The 16,760-nt window shown below is 36.2% G+C and overlaps 1 protein-coding gene across 1 annotated transcript in view; it reads right to left on the bottom strand.

The window, feature by feature from the left end:
* The window catches only part of IL1RAPL1 (interleukin 1 receptor accessory protein like 1), a 1,327,113-nt gene that overhangs the window by 156,198 nt on the left and 1,154,155 nt on the right, over positions 1 to 16,760 (bottom strand). Inside the window, exon 7 of the mRNA XM_027096331.1 lies at positions 8,416 to 8,420. Coding sequence (XP_026952132.1) covers positions 8,416 to 8,420 — 5 coding nt within the window. The remainder of the gene's footprint in view (positions 1 to 8,415; positions 8,421 to 16,760) is intronic.

The raw sequence follows: 16,760 nt of genomic DNA, 5'->3' as shown, positions 1-16,760 counted from the left end.
TATATATATATATATATATATATATATATATATATATATATATATATGTTTTTATTTTACTTTGCCTTCTGGAGACATTTCTTCATTTACTCATATAATTTGTTCAGCTTTCCTTTCAATGCAGCTTTTAGAGTCCTAGTTGCATTTGCTTTTCTTCTCATTCCTTTCTCATTTTAACAAGTTCTTTTGCATCTCTGCCCTTCATCATTAAATTTTCTCCCCAGGGCTCCCAGCTTTTTCTGATGTATCTGTGGGGAGGAAGGTGATCTCTGCGTCTTACTCTTCCACCATCTTCCCCCAACCGCCCCCCAGCTTTTTAATTAATAGTGATCATGTATTCTTATTTCTTTTTGAGGACACCAAGATACCCTCTAAACGTTTCACTTCTTTTAATGGAAACGTACTGTCAGAAATATGTTGCTACTTTGAACCTTCAGGAAAATCTTTCCTTTCTCTTATAATGCAGAATAATTTTAATAGATACCATTTAGAAAAGTTAGGTATAGACCCTTTTTCCAATGAGAAACGACTTATTCAGGCCTGGCATATGCCCAAAGTCAGTGGAGTGTTTTAGCACTCATGCTGGACAGTTCCCCAAATGGAAACATACTCACACAAGCACATCACACTGCATACCAGGGCATGTTTGTGTGTAACTATTTTAATGGGAAGTTATATCAGTCCCAACCCATCTGCTACAATGTGACCCTGGAAATTCTCTATTGATAAAGCTTTTACTCTTGTTCCCTTTGTGCTGTTCCCTTTGTCAAGGTGGAATGGTGACTGACATATTGCATGAATACAAGTGCATGTTTCACCATGTACTATTTCAATGAACACTAAGTAACTTTAATATGTTCCCAAATCCTTCACTAATATTTTGTCATTGCGAGAATGACATTTTACTACAATCATTAAGGAAAATAATTAATTGCCAGGGTCTTTCTTACTAAGTTGGTGGGGCCTACAAAAGTTTTTATTTTTTGCATCACAATTAATGTTTAGATGTTCAGCATTAGACAATCATTCCAACAACAATAATCCATGAACAACGAGGGGGTTAGGGGCATTGACCCTTCACAGAGTCAATAATTTGCATATAACTTTACAGTGGATTCTGCGTATCCATGGTTCTGCATCCACGGATTCAACCAACCACAGATTGTGTAGTACTGTCATACATATTTATTGAAAAAAATCTGTGTATAAGTGGATCTGCGTAGTTTAAACCTGTGTCGTTCAAGGCTCAACTGTACATTTATTTTTTTAAGAAAGGAGGGAAACACAATTCATACTGAAGTTTGGTCAGGCTCCTTGGTGAGGCTACCACTGATGAAGCTAGTTCATGTTGAGCTTGAGCTTCCTCTTCTCTGAATTCCTCGTATATTTAATTACGAAATACACAAGTTGGCCTATTGATGCATAAGGTCTTATTCTGCATTTTACATGTTTGCAACTCTTCTTTCCCTACACACTCCCTAAAAGAGAATGAACATTTAAAACCTTGAGAATATGGATCATGCATCTAATACATTTAATGTGCTTCCCTTGACCTCTCCCTGCAGGGTCCTAAAAAACAGTGAGTCCAAGGTGGATTTCACAAATATTCTATTCTTGGTTTATAATTCTGCATTAAAATTTGCAAATATACAAATAAAAGTAGTATAGGGGAAAATGTTATATAAGTTGTGATTGAAAAACAGTGCCAATAAAGGGCCTGGTTTTATTACTTTCTCATATGGTGTGAAGTGATAAAATCTGCTTCAAAATGAAAGATTCACATAAATCAGTTCACTTATAGCATACATTTGCCTTAAAACTAAAGTGAAGCACATTAAAGTAGGAATTAAAAGCCTTGGATTCAAGGCCCAGCTTTCCCATTTAATAGAGGTGACTCTTCAAAATATCAGATTCTTTAGCTTCCTCTTGTCTTCATTCATCAGACCTTGACATTTAGAATAACATTACTTTTGCTGACTTGATTGAAAACACAAACACAGATGTGGACACATACCATGCATCAGTACTTTCTGGTCAGCCAGATACTACAGAACACGTTTATACTATTTTTAAAATGATCATCAAAATAAAATATGTTATATCTAATATATAGATAATATTTTTCTGTAGGTATCTCATAACTCCCTGAGAATACACCCATGTACCCAGTTTAATACATAGTGATGTAAAGCAATTTAAAACCTGGCTCACAGACCAGAGCCAGTCTACAAATTGTTTTTATTGTTCTTTCATAAAAGAAGTATATAAAGTGAGGGTAAGCATTTAGTAACTTTTATAGCAACTGGATAATGTCGTCTGAATGAAACAATAAAAAATACTTGGCTACTTTTTATGTCTGTTTTTTTTTTATATTACTCTTTCTAGTTATTGATTTTTATGATATTTTACTGAAGTATTGGTCCTTAAGGAACTGAAAATTAAAGCAGAACAAAACACCTGGTACTTAACCTCAGGTAGTTTCAGAATCACTGGTATGTTTTATTGCTGCTAAAGTTATTATAATTTTAAAAGCTAAATTAATTTTTTTCTTTCTCATCTAAGAACCAAGCTTAGACATCACCAAGCTTGCTTTCTTAAGTCTCAGTTTCTCTATCACAATTTTTCTCTGATGAGTCTATTAGAAGCTATTTACTAGACATTTCCATGCCTATTTTCTTTCAATGATGCTTATACTGAGGCAAGCTGTTCAAATGAATGGGACAGTAATCTGTTCATGGCCTCCATTAAATCAAACACAGACAAACATATCTGTACACACAAGAACATGTGCATTTTTGGGATTTTCATTCATAAAATTTCCAATTACTATTCATGATCACATAACTGTTTACCATTAAGATGTATTGGAAGTCATTAAATTCCTTTTTTGATAGCAGAATTATATTCCCTTAACTACGAATACTTTTTTTTTTTTTTTTTTTTTTTGCAGTACGCGGGCCTCTCACTGTTGTGGCCTCTCCCGTTGCAGAGCAAAGGCTCCGGACGCGCAGGCTCAGCGACCATGGCTCACGGGCCCAGCCGCTCCACGGCATGTGGGATCTTCCCGGACCGGGGCACGAACCCGTGTCCCCTGCATCGGCAGGCGGACTCTCAACCACTGCACCACCAGGGAAGCCCTATGAATACTTTTTAAAGACACTTCCTTGATTCACTGTAATTCCAAACAACAATTTTAAAATGTTATGACAAAAAAAACTTTTAAAAGACATAAAATTGAGCATATATCTTATAACCACAACAGGGAATCCTTCTCTCTCTCTCCAAAACCATCAAACAACACCACCGCCATTCCCCTTATAAAACAGTTACTCACCGAACTATCTTTGATCAATCTTAGCTAAAGACTCTACCCTTTCTGGTCACCATCACAGTCTCAACAGTTAAAACATTTCATAAACTGAATACTGACACTTAGTAACATTTTGCAAAGCTGATAAAACTTAGAAGGATTGTTTGAAAGAACCTCACACTGACACACTGTCATTTCTAAATGTCAGGGACTTTGAGCTCAGCTCATAAAAATGAGCTCATGCTCAGAGACAACACTTACTTTTGAGATAAATCTCTTTTTAAGTCTTACGGTTGTTGGAGGTGTAGTCTCAACCCTAGTAAATGACCTCCAAAAGCAGCACCCATTTTTTAAGGTCATATGTACATTCCTGGAAGTAGAAGGCATGGAAGGGCTTAACAGGTGTCCAGACATAGCTTTACACTTGTGCTGGTTCTGCCCTAAAAAACATGTCCTCCAAACATCTGTCTCAAAAACACATGTGATGTATTAAGGAAAGATTTTCAGACCAAAGTCGTGTCAATATTTCCTATTCTACCTTCTTTTTCAATAGCCTCTGTACCTTTGAGATACATGCAGTCTAGTTGGAAAAGAGATACACTATTCTGGGTTAACTAATCATGAAAAGATTAGAAAATACTTAGAAATATTTGCCTTTCTTGAATCTAGGAATGAAGCTGTTTGTGTGTGCTTCTCGAAGTTTTAAACTAATATTCCAAAATACTTTTTTCTGAATAAAGTAATCTTTTTTAAACTAAATTTTAAACTACCTTGTGAAATTTATGCATTGCAAATATTTTGAAACAAAACTATATTGCTGATTTAGAGAGGGATTTCAACTGCTTTTATGTATAAGTGTGAGTGAGTGAGTGTGTGTGTGTGTGTGTGTGTGTGTGTGTGTGTGCGTGTGTGTATTTGGAGTATCAATCTCCTATAATGGGGAAAGAAACAGAGAGAATTAAAGATGGGTAAACTTTGTTGGAGGAAGTCATATGGTAATTCAAGGTGAATAATTAAATCATGAGAAACTAGGTGAGCCAGTGTCTGTTCACATTGGCTGGTCTTAGACCAGGTATAAAGAGGGTATGACAGGGAATAGGAGCTCTGCGTTAGTTTAGGTAACTTCTAGTTCAGGGACTGGTTGAGAGAATACTTGCTTTTGTGACTCTACCTGGAAGCATCTGATCCAGAGGGAGGTCATGGCTTAGTAATGTTCAGAATGACTGTACAGTGGAGTGCTAGATTGGGTCAGGGGTCACAAACTACTGTTCAAGTTCAAAGTCAATATTTATGGAGTCTCTCCTTGCTTCAAGTTGCTTTAGTAAAAATTCATTGAGTGCCCTCTACGCACAACACTCTTTCTTGGTGCTGTGAGGACACTGGCTAGAAGAGAAGATATGGCCTTCAAAACCCTTATGACCTAGTTATAGAGCCGAGATGTACAACAGCTCTAGGCAACCACCTCTGATAGGAAATGGTGTGTGTAGTGCACTCAGGGCTCTTCTTCTAGAGGGTTAATTGTTTTAAGAAATATTCCATGTGTCATAATATTTCCTTATTTATTTAATATTTCATTTGATTCTATTTAAGAATTCTTAAAATTATCCTATAATATTCCATAAAGCAATGCTTTTAAAAAAATATTTAAAAAAATATTCCTCAAAAACAAGCCTATACAACACTTTTCAGTAGAACTTTGTGATGGACGTGTTCCATATTTTGTCCAATATACTAGTAGCCACTAGCCACACATGGCTATTGAGCATTGGAAATGTACCTAGTGTGACTGAGGAACTAAATTTGTATACTATTTCATTTAAATTATTTTAAATTTAAATTTAACTACTCTCACTTTGTAAATGTATTATGCTCCAAAACTAACTTTGAAATTAGAAAAGTGAACCACTTGTAACACAATGCTTTTTGTATATAGCATGTTTCTAATATTCTGTTTAGTAAACGGTCTAATTGGTTTTACAAACCATAATATGGCATTCTAATGAATTAAGGAGACCTCACAAAAGTTCTTAACCCACAACAGTAGTAGCCAATTTTTATATGTAAGGAAAATACTACTAAGAAGTAAATTTTATAGGGGAAGTTTTAAAAGAGCTATTGATCAAATATAATTTCAGCAAAGCCCTTAAGGAGATTCAGTTCAGGAAAATTATAATGAAACAGCTGGTTTTATATTTCATAAAATATCCATAAAATGAGAGAGACAAGCAGCTCTGCTTCAATAGTATTGACTTTTAATTTTTCAACTAAATAATTCAATTTGAAATTAAGCAGCTAAAATCTAGTTATCTACATCAAAAGGGATAGTTTCAATATTACACAAAGGGGTTTTTTATTATGACAATAAACACTCTTTCTCCCATCATTCAAACTTTATCTTACCTCTAACAACAACTAAAAAAGCAAATATATAAACAGAACTTGAAGAATCTCTTTTTAAATATTTCTGAAACAAATATAAGGAATCAATACTAAAATGAAAATGAGAGTCTAGAGGCTGATAACAATTTTATCAAACAAGCAGTTCTGTGGCCTTCTAAAGTGAAATCTCTTTTTAATCATTCTGTGTTTAATTAAGAAGTAAATAACCATATTCTAAATAAGCCTGGCTCTCCCAGCCAACTTAGCTTCTTCAAAAGAAATGCCACAGAGCATCCCAGGAATTCTCCATTTGATCAGTCAGATTGTGAGACTTTCTCTGTGCGGAGCATTGTCATTCTTAGTGCAGTTAAATTAGGTTTTATGGTCTAAAATTGCCTTATTAACTTGGTGCTTCCTGCGTTTTCATTAACTCAAAACATATCTGATATCATGATAAGCTCCCCAAAATGAAACTTCACTTCTGGAATAAGTCATTCTATTATAGCGGATGCTTACCACACAACTTGGTTTTGAACATTACATTGCTTTAATGTGCTTCCCTATGAATTGATGCTTTGGATGAGGCTATATAACACTAGCAATTATAACCATATGCTGTGTTTTAGGCCAAGTTATTTCCCCTCTCCTCTACTGTAAAATTGTGAAGCAAACGATTTTTGAATTCCAAATTGCATTCTTTTCCAGGAGGAACTTCTGCCAAGTACCTAGATGTACCTGAAATTACCCTGCTCCCATACTAGAGCAGTGGTTCTGAACTTGGGAGATCTATCATCATCACCCAGGAGAACTTAAATAAAAGAGAGCCCTCGCCCATGACAGACCAACTAAATCAGAATTTCTGGCAAAGAGGCTCAGGCATGAGAAATTTTAAAAGCTTGGTAGATGATTAGAAAGTGCAACCGAGGTTGGGCAGTACAATAGATCTAGCACAATAGATCTCACAGTTTAGCAGAGGGTTTGCTCAAACAGATTTAAAGGTTCAGATTCTGCAAGTCCTGAGAATATGCATCTCTAACAAGTTCCCAGGTGGTGCTGATGTATGTATGGTCCAGGGACCATACTTTGAGAACCACTGCCCTAGGGCTCTAAGATTGAGTCACTCGCTTTGAATTCTCTTTGGAAATGATGCAAATTATCACAGGTCATCCTTGTCACTGCATTTGATACCACTCCTCTTCCTCTTGTAGGGATCTATCAAACAGAAGGACGAGGGAGCCTGAGGGAACAAGAAACACTCAGATTGATCCTATTGGTCCTCTGGTGGCTCCTTGGCAGTTAATATATTCAGAGTTGGATTTCACTAGGGTGGACCATTTTCTGGGTCTCTTACTTAAACAGAACAGCTCTCCCAAGTCAGCATATTACCAAGGACCTCAACCACATTAGAAAAGGTCACTTTGATTCTCCGTTTTTTAAAAGAAGAACTTTGACAGGTGGGAGTCCTCAATCCTTTATTAAACAAATTGGACTCCTACTATGCGCAAAGGCAAATAAAGTAGAGCAGAAGAGAGGCAAGATCCTTGATTTTACAGAATTTATATTATAGTCACAGTAGAAGGACAAAAACCAACCAATAAAATAAATAAGAAACTTCTAGTTGGTGAAAAACACCCTGGAGAATAGAAGGCAGGTATGGATGTAGAGAGTGCCTGACATGAGGTCTGGATATCAAAGAACCATACATGAATATCAGGGGCCAGAGCTTTCCAGGCAGAGGAAGGGTGAGTGCAAAGGTCCTGAGGATGGGTTATGTTGGTTTTCTGTTTGGAACAGGAGAAAACCCTATTTGGCCAGAGTCAGCAGGAAACTGGTGAAGATTTGAGAGGTCAGTGATTTTCTGGGAGATTTGTAGGCCACTGTTAGGGGTTTTGATTCATTCCATGAGTAAAAAGACAAGGCATAAGAGGGTTTTAACCAAAGGAGTGATATGATCTTTTTTTTTTTTCCTTGTCATTCAGTTACTGTGTTGACCAGAGAAGCAGAGCTAGAGTAGAAGAAAGGAGAGGTAGTAGGTAGAAAATGCAGCATTCTGGGTGAGAGTGGATGGAGGCTTGGACTGGAAGAATAGCAGCAGAGATGGTGAGTCAGAGCTCGTAGAAAGTGTTGATAGATTGGCTGTGGGGTATAAAGGATAAAGAGAATGGATAATGACTCTTAGGTATTTGGCTTGAATAATGGTAGGTGTGTTGTAAACATTAATTGTAATGGGGGAAAATGGTTGGGAAGCCATTTGGGGGACTGAGTAACTGGTATTTTTGCTGTGAATGTTATGGTTGAGTTGCCCACCAGAGTTTCAAAAGGACTTTTCTAGTAGTCATTTGGATATATGAGTCTTTGTTCAGCAGAATATGTAGGTAGTATGAGACTCAGTGATTCCACATGGGAGCGCTCAATCTCAGGTGGATTTATTCTCAACATTCTACCTGTAAAGAGATATAATGGAAAGTTCTATTGATTTCTAAAGCCTGCATATATAACTGATCCTAGGGAAACAACAGATCCAAGTATGTGAGTAGAGATGATCTTCCCGAGGGTAAAGGAATCAATATACTGACTAAAAGCAAACCACTTGATTCATTCACAGAGGGTTAACTGAAAGGTGGAAAGCAGACTAATATCATAAGGTATCCCTCCAATTGTATAGAGAAGGTTCCCTGAAATTTTACTTCTTAGTCTACTTCTTGACCTAGCTTTCAGGCAAGCACCAGAGCTTTTTCCCTAGGGCCCTGTTTTATGTTTTTAAACTTTTCTTTGGGAAAGAAATTTTAGAGCTCTCCTTCATCCAGGGAGTTCCTCTCTGGGCAGAGGCAGACATTTAATTTGTCCCTGTTTTCCTTCCAAACCTTTTTAAGAACTCAGCTGAGTTCCAGACTTGGTCTCCTTCACTAGCCAATCCTTTTCTTAAATATGAGAAACTTATGTGTCGCCAAAAAGAGTTAAAATTTGGAAGCGATTCCTTAGACACCTGTAGAATTTGCATTATTTGAGTATTTAATAATTTATATGGTTAAAATTTAAGACCATTTAAGTGACACAAACAAGGGACATTAGCTCAAATGACCTTGTTTTCTGTGATTCCTACTTCTACGATAATCAATAGATCACAGATATATCATCCATGATGACAGATACATCTGATCATCACCCTATCATCGTAGGAGTAGAAATATATATTAAAACACATGTGTAGAATATCTATGAAATGTTACATATTTCAATCAATATCTTCTTGGTGGAGATGTAACATTATAGCACAAATCTAATGAAAAAGTTATTATGTTATAATACTTAATAAATCAATATATAAAGCCATTATGTTACAGGAATGGTGGTAGACTTTAAAATTCACTTCCCTGTGAATTATGTATCTGTAAATTAACTTTGATTCATATCTAAGGTGGAGAGCATTTTTAGTTCCCTAGTCAAAAATTCACACTTATAAAAGGGTTATGTAAGAATTTCAAGTATCCTTATGAAAATCTACACTAGAGGTTTCATTAATTCAAGAAGAGGGATGCTCAGAATAATTATTCATTGATGAAATAAGTGGTGGTCAAGATGTTCAGATGGCTAGATAGATTTTATGGACCTTAACATGAATAATGCACAAGCCCTCAGCAAGGCCAGGAGCCTAATACCTTCAGATAAGTGCATTCAGTCTAGGTCTAAACTCCCTGCGGTCTGCCCTCTACTCTATTTCTTGGAAGATTCTATCCTCTGATCTGAACAGAAGGTTGGCCGATCTTCCTCATAATGAACCTTTCTTGCAAGGTGACTAGTAGAAGTTCCTGCAGCTTGAGAGTGAGAACTTAAAGGCCTAAGCTCAAGAACAGTTTTTGTGCTTATTTGCTACAAATGTTGGTACATTTGACAGAATTTGGTCAATTTGGTATCAGGCTTGTGTTAATTTTAGCATACCACCTGGTAGGTTGCCATGGATTTCCCACCTGTCTCTAAATGAAGGACTCTAACAAAGTTTACTCGAAGAGCCTGAAAATTGCTGAGTGGACAAATTGGTCTAGGTTAGTTTTTCTAACTGAAGTTTAAAACATTTAAAGCATCTACTTGGAGAAATAACAGATTGAGGTAAGTATGTTTTTAAACTATTTTTTGAACAGTATTAAAGTTTTGATAATTTACTTATACTTACTCTTTCAAAAATAATGCCTTCTTTCATTTTCAAGTACAGTTTTGAATTTCATTGATAAATTGGATGAGTTTGCTACAATTCCACAAAAATAGAAAATGAATGCAAAAGAAGCATGACCTGAACATACCATTCATAATGCACAGATGAAGTACACTAAAAATAAAGTTGTCTCTTTGTCAAATGTATATTTATACTTGTAAAAGCAGAATGTTAATCACTATTACTTCTGTTCTTCAGTCATTTAAATACACAGGCACAGAGAAGCATCAGCCCTATCCTCCCCTACTGCTAGTTAATCCACGGACTGGCAAGGGTAATTTCAACAGGACACAGCAGGTCCTCTAGGAGCAATAGCTCCATATTATATGTATTTTAATGAGGACAGGATCTCATGCTATGGAAAAAGATATAACTGTTCCAGTGCACAGCCTCCAATGCCGTATCCCCCCCCATGCTTTTTAATGAAGTGTTTTGTTGAAGTGTTTAGACAGTGTATTAATTCCAACATTGCATTTATTCATTCACTCACCAACTCTGTATTGAGCGCCTCCTGAGAGAATCAGTGGATCACTTTTGATCATGACGACTATTGTAAATATAATAATAAGTGTATTAAGTGTAATAATGTAATAAGAATAACTGTGACCCTGATTGAGAACGAAAATATTCACAAAATATTAAGTCTTTTGTTACTGCCACAGTAATTGCTCATTGTTATCACATTGCCAGGATCCCTACAATTGACCCTATACTAATAGATTAATCAGGGGAGTAGGTGAAAGGAAGGAAAGTAATTTAAAAAGAAAATCACCAAGAATGAGTTGTCTGAAAGGAAGTTGAGTTGAAGGAAGAAACAGATGATCTCATGCTAACCTGCTCAATCTGTTATGGTTTTGTGCATTCTGGCTCAAAGTAATACTGATAAATAAAACGCAATATAATGAGGAATATCAGAAAATGAAGCAGCTTATTGGACACTGCGTAAGAGAGGAGTATCTTCTGTTTCACTTCTCAGAGTCAGTGTCTCTGGATGGATAATGGTGCTGTAATTTCTCAGTGAAGGAGACAGCGTGCATTGTGAACGTGCATATGCACACACATTCATGTCTGAATACATGCATAATGAAACACGATGAATATATGTGGAATAAAATACATATGCTAAAAATTAAATTCAAGGTCTGTTCCTGTTTTTTCCTGTGTTACTGAATTAATAGAAACCATATTGGCTTTTAATTACATCGACTCTCTTATATTTTCCATTATCCACGAGAAGTGGAGAGTGTTCATCACGGGTACAATGAATGAGTATAGAATCACCAACCTGGAATTATTTAGAGAACACCCAGCTGAATCCCTTAATTTCTCCCATAAAGATGGAATAACATGTCCAAATTTACACAGTTAGCGGCAGAGCCAGGAAAAGGACCAGAATGCCATGGATATCCCCCCACCTGCCCTACAAGCAGATAATTTCTGAGCGGCTCCCAAATGGAAGCACTCCCTCTGGGTGCTTCCTTCCACCTATATCTCAGCTTCCTGGTATTCTAATGTTTGCCCTTTTCCCTTCTCAAAACATCCTTTTAGATCCTCAGAGCTTATACTCAAGTGGCTGGACGAGTTTAAAGTGTGAACCCTTCTAGAAGTATTTTTATCTTAACATGCATCAAAACGTAAACTAAAAAACTAAAACTCTAAACATGGACTTTCAGGTATAAGTGAGGATGGGCAGGTGGAGGTAAAAGGAAGTGATCAGATGCTTTCCAAAACCCTAGAAATCACAGCACGTGGTCAGTCATTTCCCTGGTCTCCTTATTTGGAAGACAATTCAAACATGATTTATATAACGCAAGACCTGTGAAACACTTCACCAAAATTAAATTCCACTGGTAGGAAATGTGTTTCTAATGAGCAGAAAAGCCTGATAACACTGAGTCAGTTTTACGGGAGGGAGTCCTTGTAGAGTGAGACAACTTGACAGTTTCATGAGATAAAAATATGACCCAGCAATCCCACTACTGGGCATATACCCTGAGAAAACCATAATTCAAAAAGAGTCATGTACCAAAATGTTCATTGCAGCTCTATTTACAATAGCCAGGAGACGGAAACAACCTAAGTGTCTATCATCGGATGAATGGATAAAGAAGATGTGGCACGTATATACAATGGAATATTACTCAGCCATAAAAAGAAACGAAATTGAGCTATTTGTAATGAGGTGGATGGACCTAGAGTCTGTCATACAGAGTGAAGTAAGTCAGAAAGAGAAAGACAAATACCGTATGCTAACACATATATATGGAATCTAAGGGAAAAAAAATGGTCATGAAGAACCTAGGGGTAAGAGAGGAATAAAGACACAGACCTACTAGAGAATGGACTTGAGGATATGGGGAGCCGGAAGGGTAAGCTGTGACAAAGTGAGAGAGTGGCATGGACATATATACACTACCAAACATAAAATAGATAGCTAGTGGGAAACAGCCGCATAGCACAGGGAGATCAGCTCGGTGCTTTGTGACCACCTAGAGGGGTGGGATAGGAAGGGTGGGAGGGAGGGAGACGCAAGAGGGAAGAGATATGGGAACATATGTATATGTATAACGGATTCACTTTGTTATAAAGCAGAAACTAACACACCATTGTAAAGCAATTATACTCCAATAAAGATGTTAAAAAAAATAATAAGGTTACAGTGGGAAAAAAATGTTTGAGAATCAATGCTTCAAAAAAATTGTTCAATACATGCCCTGAATTTTGACACATTAATATACGATCCATTCAGCAAATCTATATAGAGCATAAACTATGTTCCAGATTCTGACCTAGGATCTCAAGTATTGCACTAAGATAAGGACACTACTCTCCTGGAAATTATAAGGGGGTTCGGGGAAGGGGAAGGGATAATAACAAGGAAACAAACAAATAAGTAAATAAGTAATTTCAGATGGAGCTAACTGAAATGAAATAAATAGCACTGGGAGATATGATAGGGCTTGACTTGGGGCTACTTTGGGCTGGGTGGTCAGAGCTTTCTTCGGAGAGATGATATCTGGGCTGATACCTGAGCGATGAGAAGGCAGAAATCATGAAGCAGAGAAAGAGGTTTGCGGCAACTGAAGGAACAACAAGAACCAAGGCTCTGATGTGGGAACCAGCTTGGTATGCGACCAGAAAGGGACGTGACAGGAGATGAGATCAGAGAAGGAAGGCGGAGCCAGTTGATACAGGGACTAGCTAATTTGGACTTGATTCCAGGAAGTAATTGAGCAGTTTTAAGTAAGAAAGTGGTTCACTCCAATTTACTTTTGAGAAGTGGCTTTCACTGCTGTGTGGAGAATGGATTGTAGGGAACAGTGAGGAAGCTTGGAATAAGATGGTGACAGAAGACTTATGAACAGGTACAGGGCCAAATTTGAGACATAACCAATAGGACTCGACGGATTAGATGTCAGAGGTAAGAAAAAAGGAAAAACCAAGGATGGCACCAAGGTTCTTGGCTTTAAAAATATTCAGCGTCTAAGTTCTGTTTTGATTTTACTAGATACAGATAATGGGCAAATATCACTTTAAAAGCTAAATAAAATAATTTTATAAAACAAGTGATGTAGCCACTGCTAAAAAGCCACAGCACTATATAATGTTTTTAGTCATTTTGTTTTACCAGAGGTCTGACAATTTACATATATTGTTAAATTTAGTTACAAGCAAGATGTGTGATTAAACTGTAAGGATTCAAGACAATTTTTAGAAAGGATAATGGCATTAAGCACATATTTTATAGGCTGTAATAAGAGCCATGAATGTTTGAGACTTAGGCTTTAAATAAGAGGAATTAAAGAGACATTAAAAGGAAATAAACCTTCACAAAAACAGGGAAAGGGATGAAATGTTTTCTGAATAGCACCAAGTATATTGTTGTGATTCATGGTGAATCCTAGTGGTAACTTTTCCAAAGAAATCATATAAATTCACCAAATCATTAAAGAGCAACTTTATTTCCCTTAAAGAAACAAAAAGTCACCAAATATACGGCAGTGATAACATGTTTATGCTGACTGGATACTGCTTTAGCCTCATGAGCTATATACCTAAGAAAAATATGAGACAGAAGGAAATTCATCAGGAGTATTAGAAATGTTAATTCAATGGCTACCACATACAATCATTCTGCCCAAAGTCACTATCTATCTGTCTTTTTATGATCAGAAAACCTTGCATAATATTATTTTGCTGTTAAATACTGAGTTTGATTTGAGAAGCTCAAATACTTAATGGTATGTTTTTTTCTTAGATTCTTATTCTGAGCTGATAGCCAACCCCCAATCTCCAAGAACACCTTGAAAGATATATATATATAAAACTCAAAAGAAAGATGGAAAATAAATGAAAGGATTGTTTTCAATAGTTTGTTGAAAGCCTAGACAAATTAGAAGAATCACTTATCTGATGTCAAATGCAAACTATTACTCTGGAGGAAATAAGTTGCTTCAATCTGTTGAAAAAAAAGTTGTTTCATTTCAAACTATTGCCAGAAAGATACCAAAGAAATTTAATTTTTCCAAAGTTATCAATCACCCAGAACAAGATTATCCTTCTCTTCTATTTCCCGTGTACCTTAGAATAAAAAGTGGGAATTGAAACCTAGACTAAAGCTGGTTTAAAAGGAAGTCAAGTTTAATAGATACCAGTATCATATATAGATTTCTTAGTTGAATGAGTTCAGGGTTCATAACTGGGCAGTTTGCCCACTGCCTATGATTGCCCTCAGTTCGCTCTTTTAACAGTTGTTATTTTGGGGAATGTTGCTTAGTGACTTGGCATCATGAAATTCTACTCCAGCAATTTTGCACAAGCTTTAATAAAAAGAAAACTTTAAGGTGGACTAAACCTCATGTGAATATAATTTCTTCAAAAGCAACACCCAGACATACACAAAAGATAATTGCTCCTTTGTATTCAACACTAGAAAGCAACATCAATGTGGATTAAAACTCATGTGAATAGAATTCTTCAAAAAACAAACAAAGCATACCATTTGATGTTCCAGATTCACTGCTTTAAGCATATGCATAAATAACGAGACAAATGATACACCAATAAAAAGCTACAATAAATACATCCTGAATTGATTGATTATAAACTGAAGTTACCTAAATTATTTTTGTTTTTCTTCCTTCATCATAAATGTAGTTAATTATGGCAAGTTTATTAATGAAAACTGAAAGACTGGTCTTTTGTTTTAAATTTCTTTAGTGATTCAAAGCGTCAACATACCAAGCACGAATGTATCACGGATTTCTGATAAAGATTTTGGGTTGATCATTTAAGAACTGATGTCTAAAAAAACTGCAAAAGACTCAATTTCAAATTCAAGGAGATGAAGCAAAGGCAGTCTGACTGGCACAACCGAGAAATATCCTCATATTGAACTATTTTCATTCTTTTAATTTAAAATTATAATCAAGATTAGAACATATTATTCTCCCTAAGATACATGTAATCTGAAATTGGCACAGCAAGAGTTTGCCACAAATGCGAGAGGAGATAGAGACGGCTCATTTGCTTTTAAAATGGATGAATATAGCACATGTAGGGAAAAATTAACTAACTGGAACAAAATGTTTTTTGCAACCATTCCTCTCAGCTGGAAATCCTACTATCACTTTCTTTTTTAAAGATAATAAGTCCATAAACTGAAAATGCCTCTATTTTTAATCACTTAAATCCTATTTTAATTCTGAATTTGACAAAGCAGAACAGCTACTCATGATCCTTCATATTCACATATATTCTTCAAAAGTACAACCTTATTTTTTGCTAATCCTACAATGGAAAGACCTCTGATTCAATATGTTTTTAACAACAACAACAAAAAACCACTATTGCATTTTGAATATAAGATATATGTCTGTGTGTGACTACACAATGCAAGTGGGAATGCATCATACTTCACTCAATATATTGCATTAGAGAGTTACACAATGGGAAGTGTAGCGAGGGATGGTTCCCTTCCTAGATACAATGATTTTGGTTTTGGTATGATTTCTTCACTCTTTCTCAGGCTACACACCTCAAACTCATCTCATCCTCTCAGCACCCACATCCAATCAGGAAAATGTCTTCAAGGATAGCTTTCAGTTACTTCTCTTCTGATTCCTCCTTCCTGCCAATTACTTCCTTTCTTACTCACAGCTTCTCTCCCTGCCAATACCCAAAGCTTCCTAACGAACCTCTTGACTTTATTTGTTCCCACTGCTCATCAGAACTCTGCATTGCCGCTAGAGTTGCCTTTCCAATCACTCATATCCACCCCTGAAGCATTTACTACTCCTTACTGCCTATCATAAAAAGCTCCAGCTCTTTGAGAAGGAATAAAAAGCCTTTTCAAATCTCACTATCCACCTATTCTATCTTCCACATCTTCCTTGACTATACCTCATTTCCAACATATGCTTCAGTCAGAAATTTTAATAGATATAAAATCAACTTTCACATGTCTAGGTCTTTGCTTAGTCCATTTCCTCATCTTAGAATGTCTTTCCCTATTTCCTTTGTCAGATAAAACTCTACTTATTTTCCAAGAATAAGCTCAATGAACATTTCTGTGGGACCTTCACAGACTATCTCAGTCAGAATTAGTTCTGGCCAGTTTTTCCATATAGTGTGTACCTGCCTGTACTACAGCCCTAATCACACTGTATTTTAATTATTGCTATATTTTTATTTTGTATCCACCAGACTCTGCAGTTGGTACAGGACTAGGGAACATGTCCTATTCATACCTCTAGCATGAATTAGAGGAGAAGCATGTATTTCTGGCACAGAGTTGAATCTTGGTGAATGACTCCTCACTTAAACATGTGATATTCACACATGTAGGACCAGTAGGATATA

Source organism: Aethalodelphis obliquidens, unplaced genomic scaffold (assembly GCF_003676395.1).
Source record: "Aethalodelphis obliquidens isolate GAN/ISIS:26980383/991018 unplaced genomic scaffold, ASM367639v1 scaffold101, whole genome shotgun sequence".
Lineage (NCBI taxonomy): Eukaryota > Metazoa > Chordata > Mammalia > Artiodactyla > Delphinidae > Aethalodelphis > Aethalodelphis obliquidens.
Note: the sequence above shows the minus strand (reverse complement) of the source record. Positions and strands in the feature narration are given on the sequence as shown.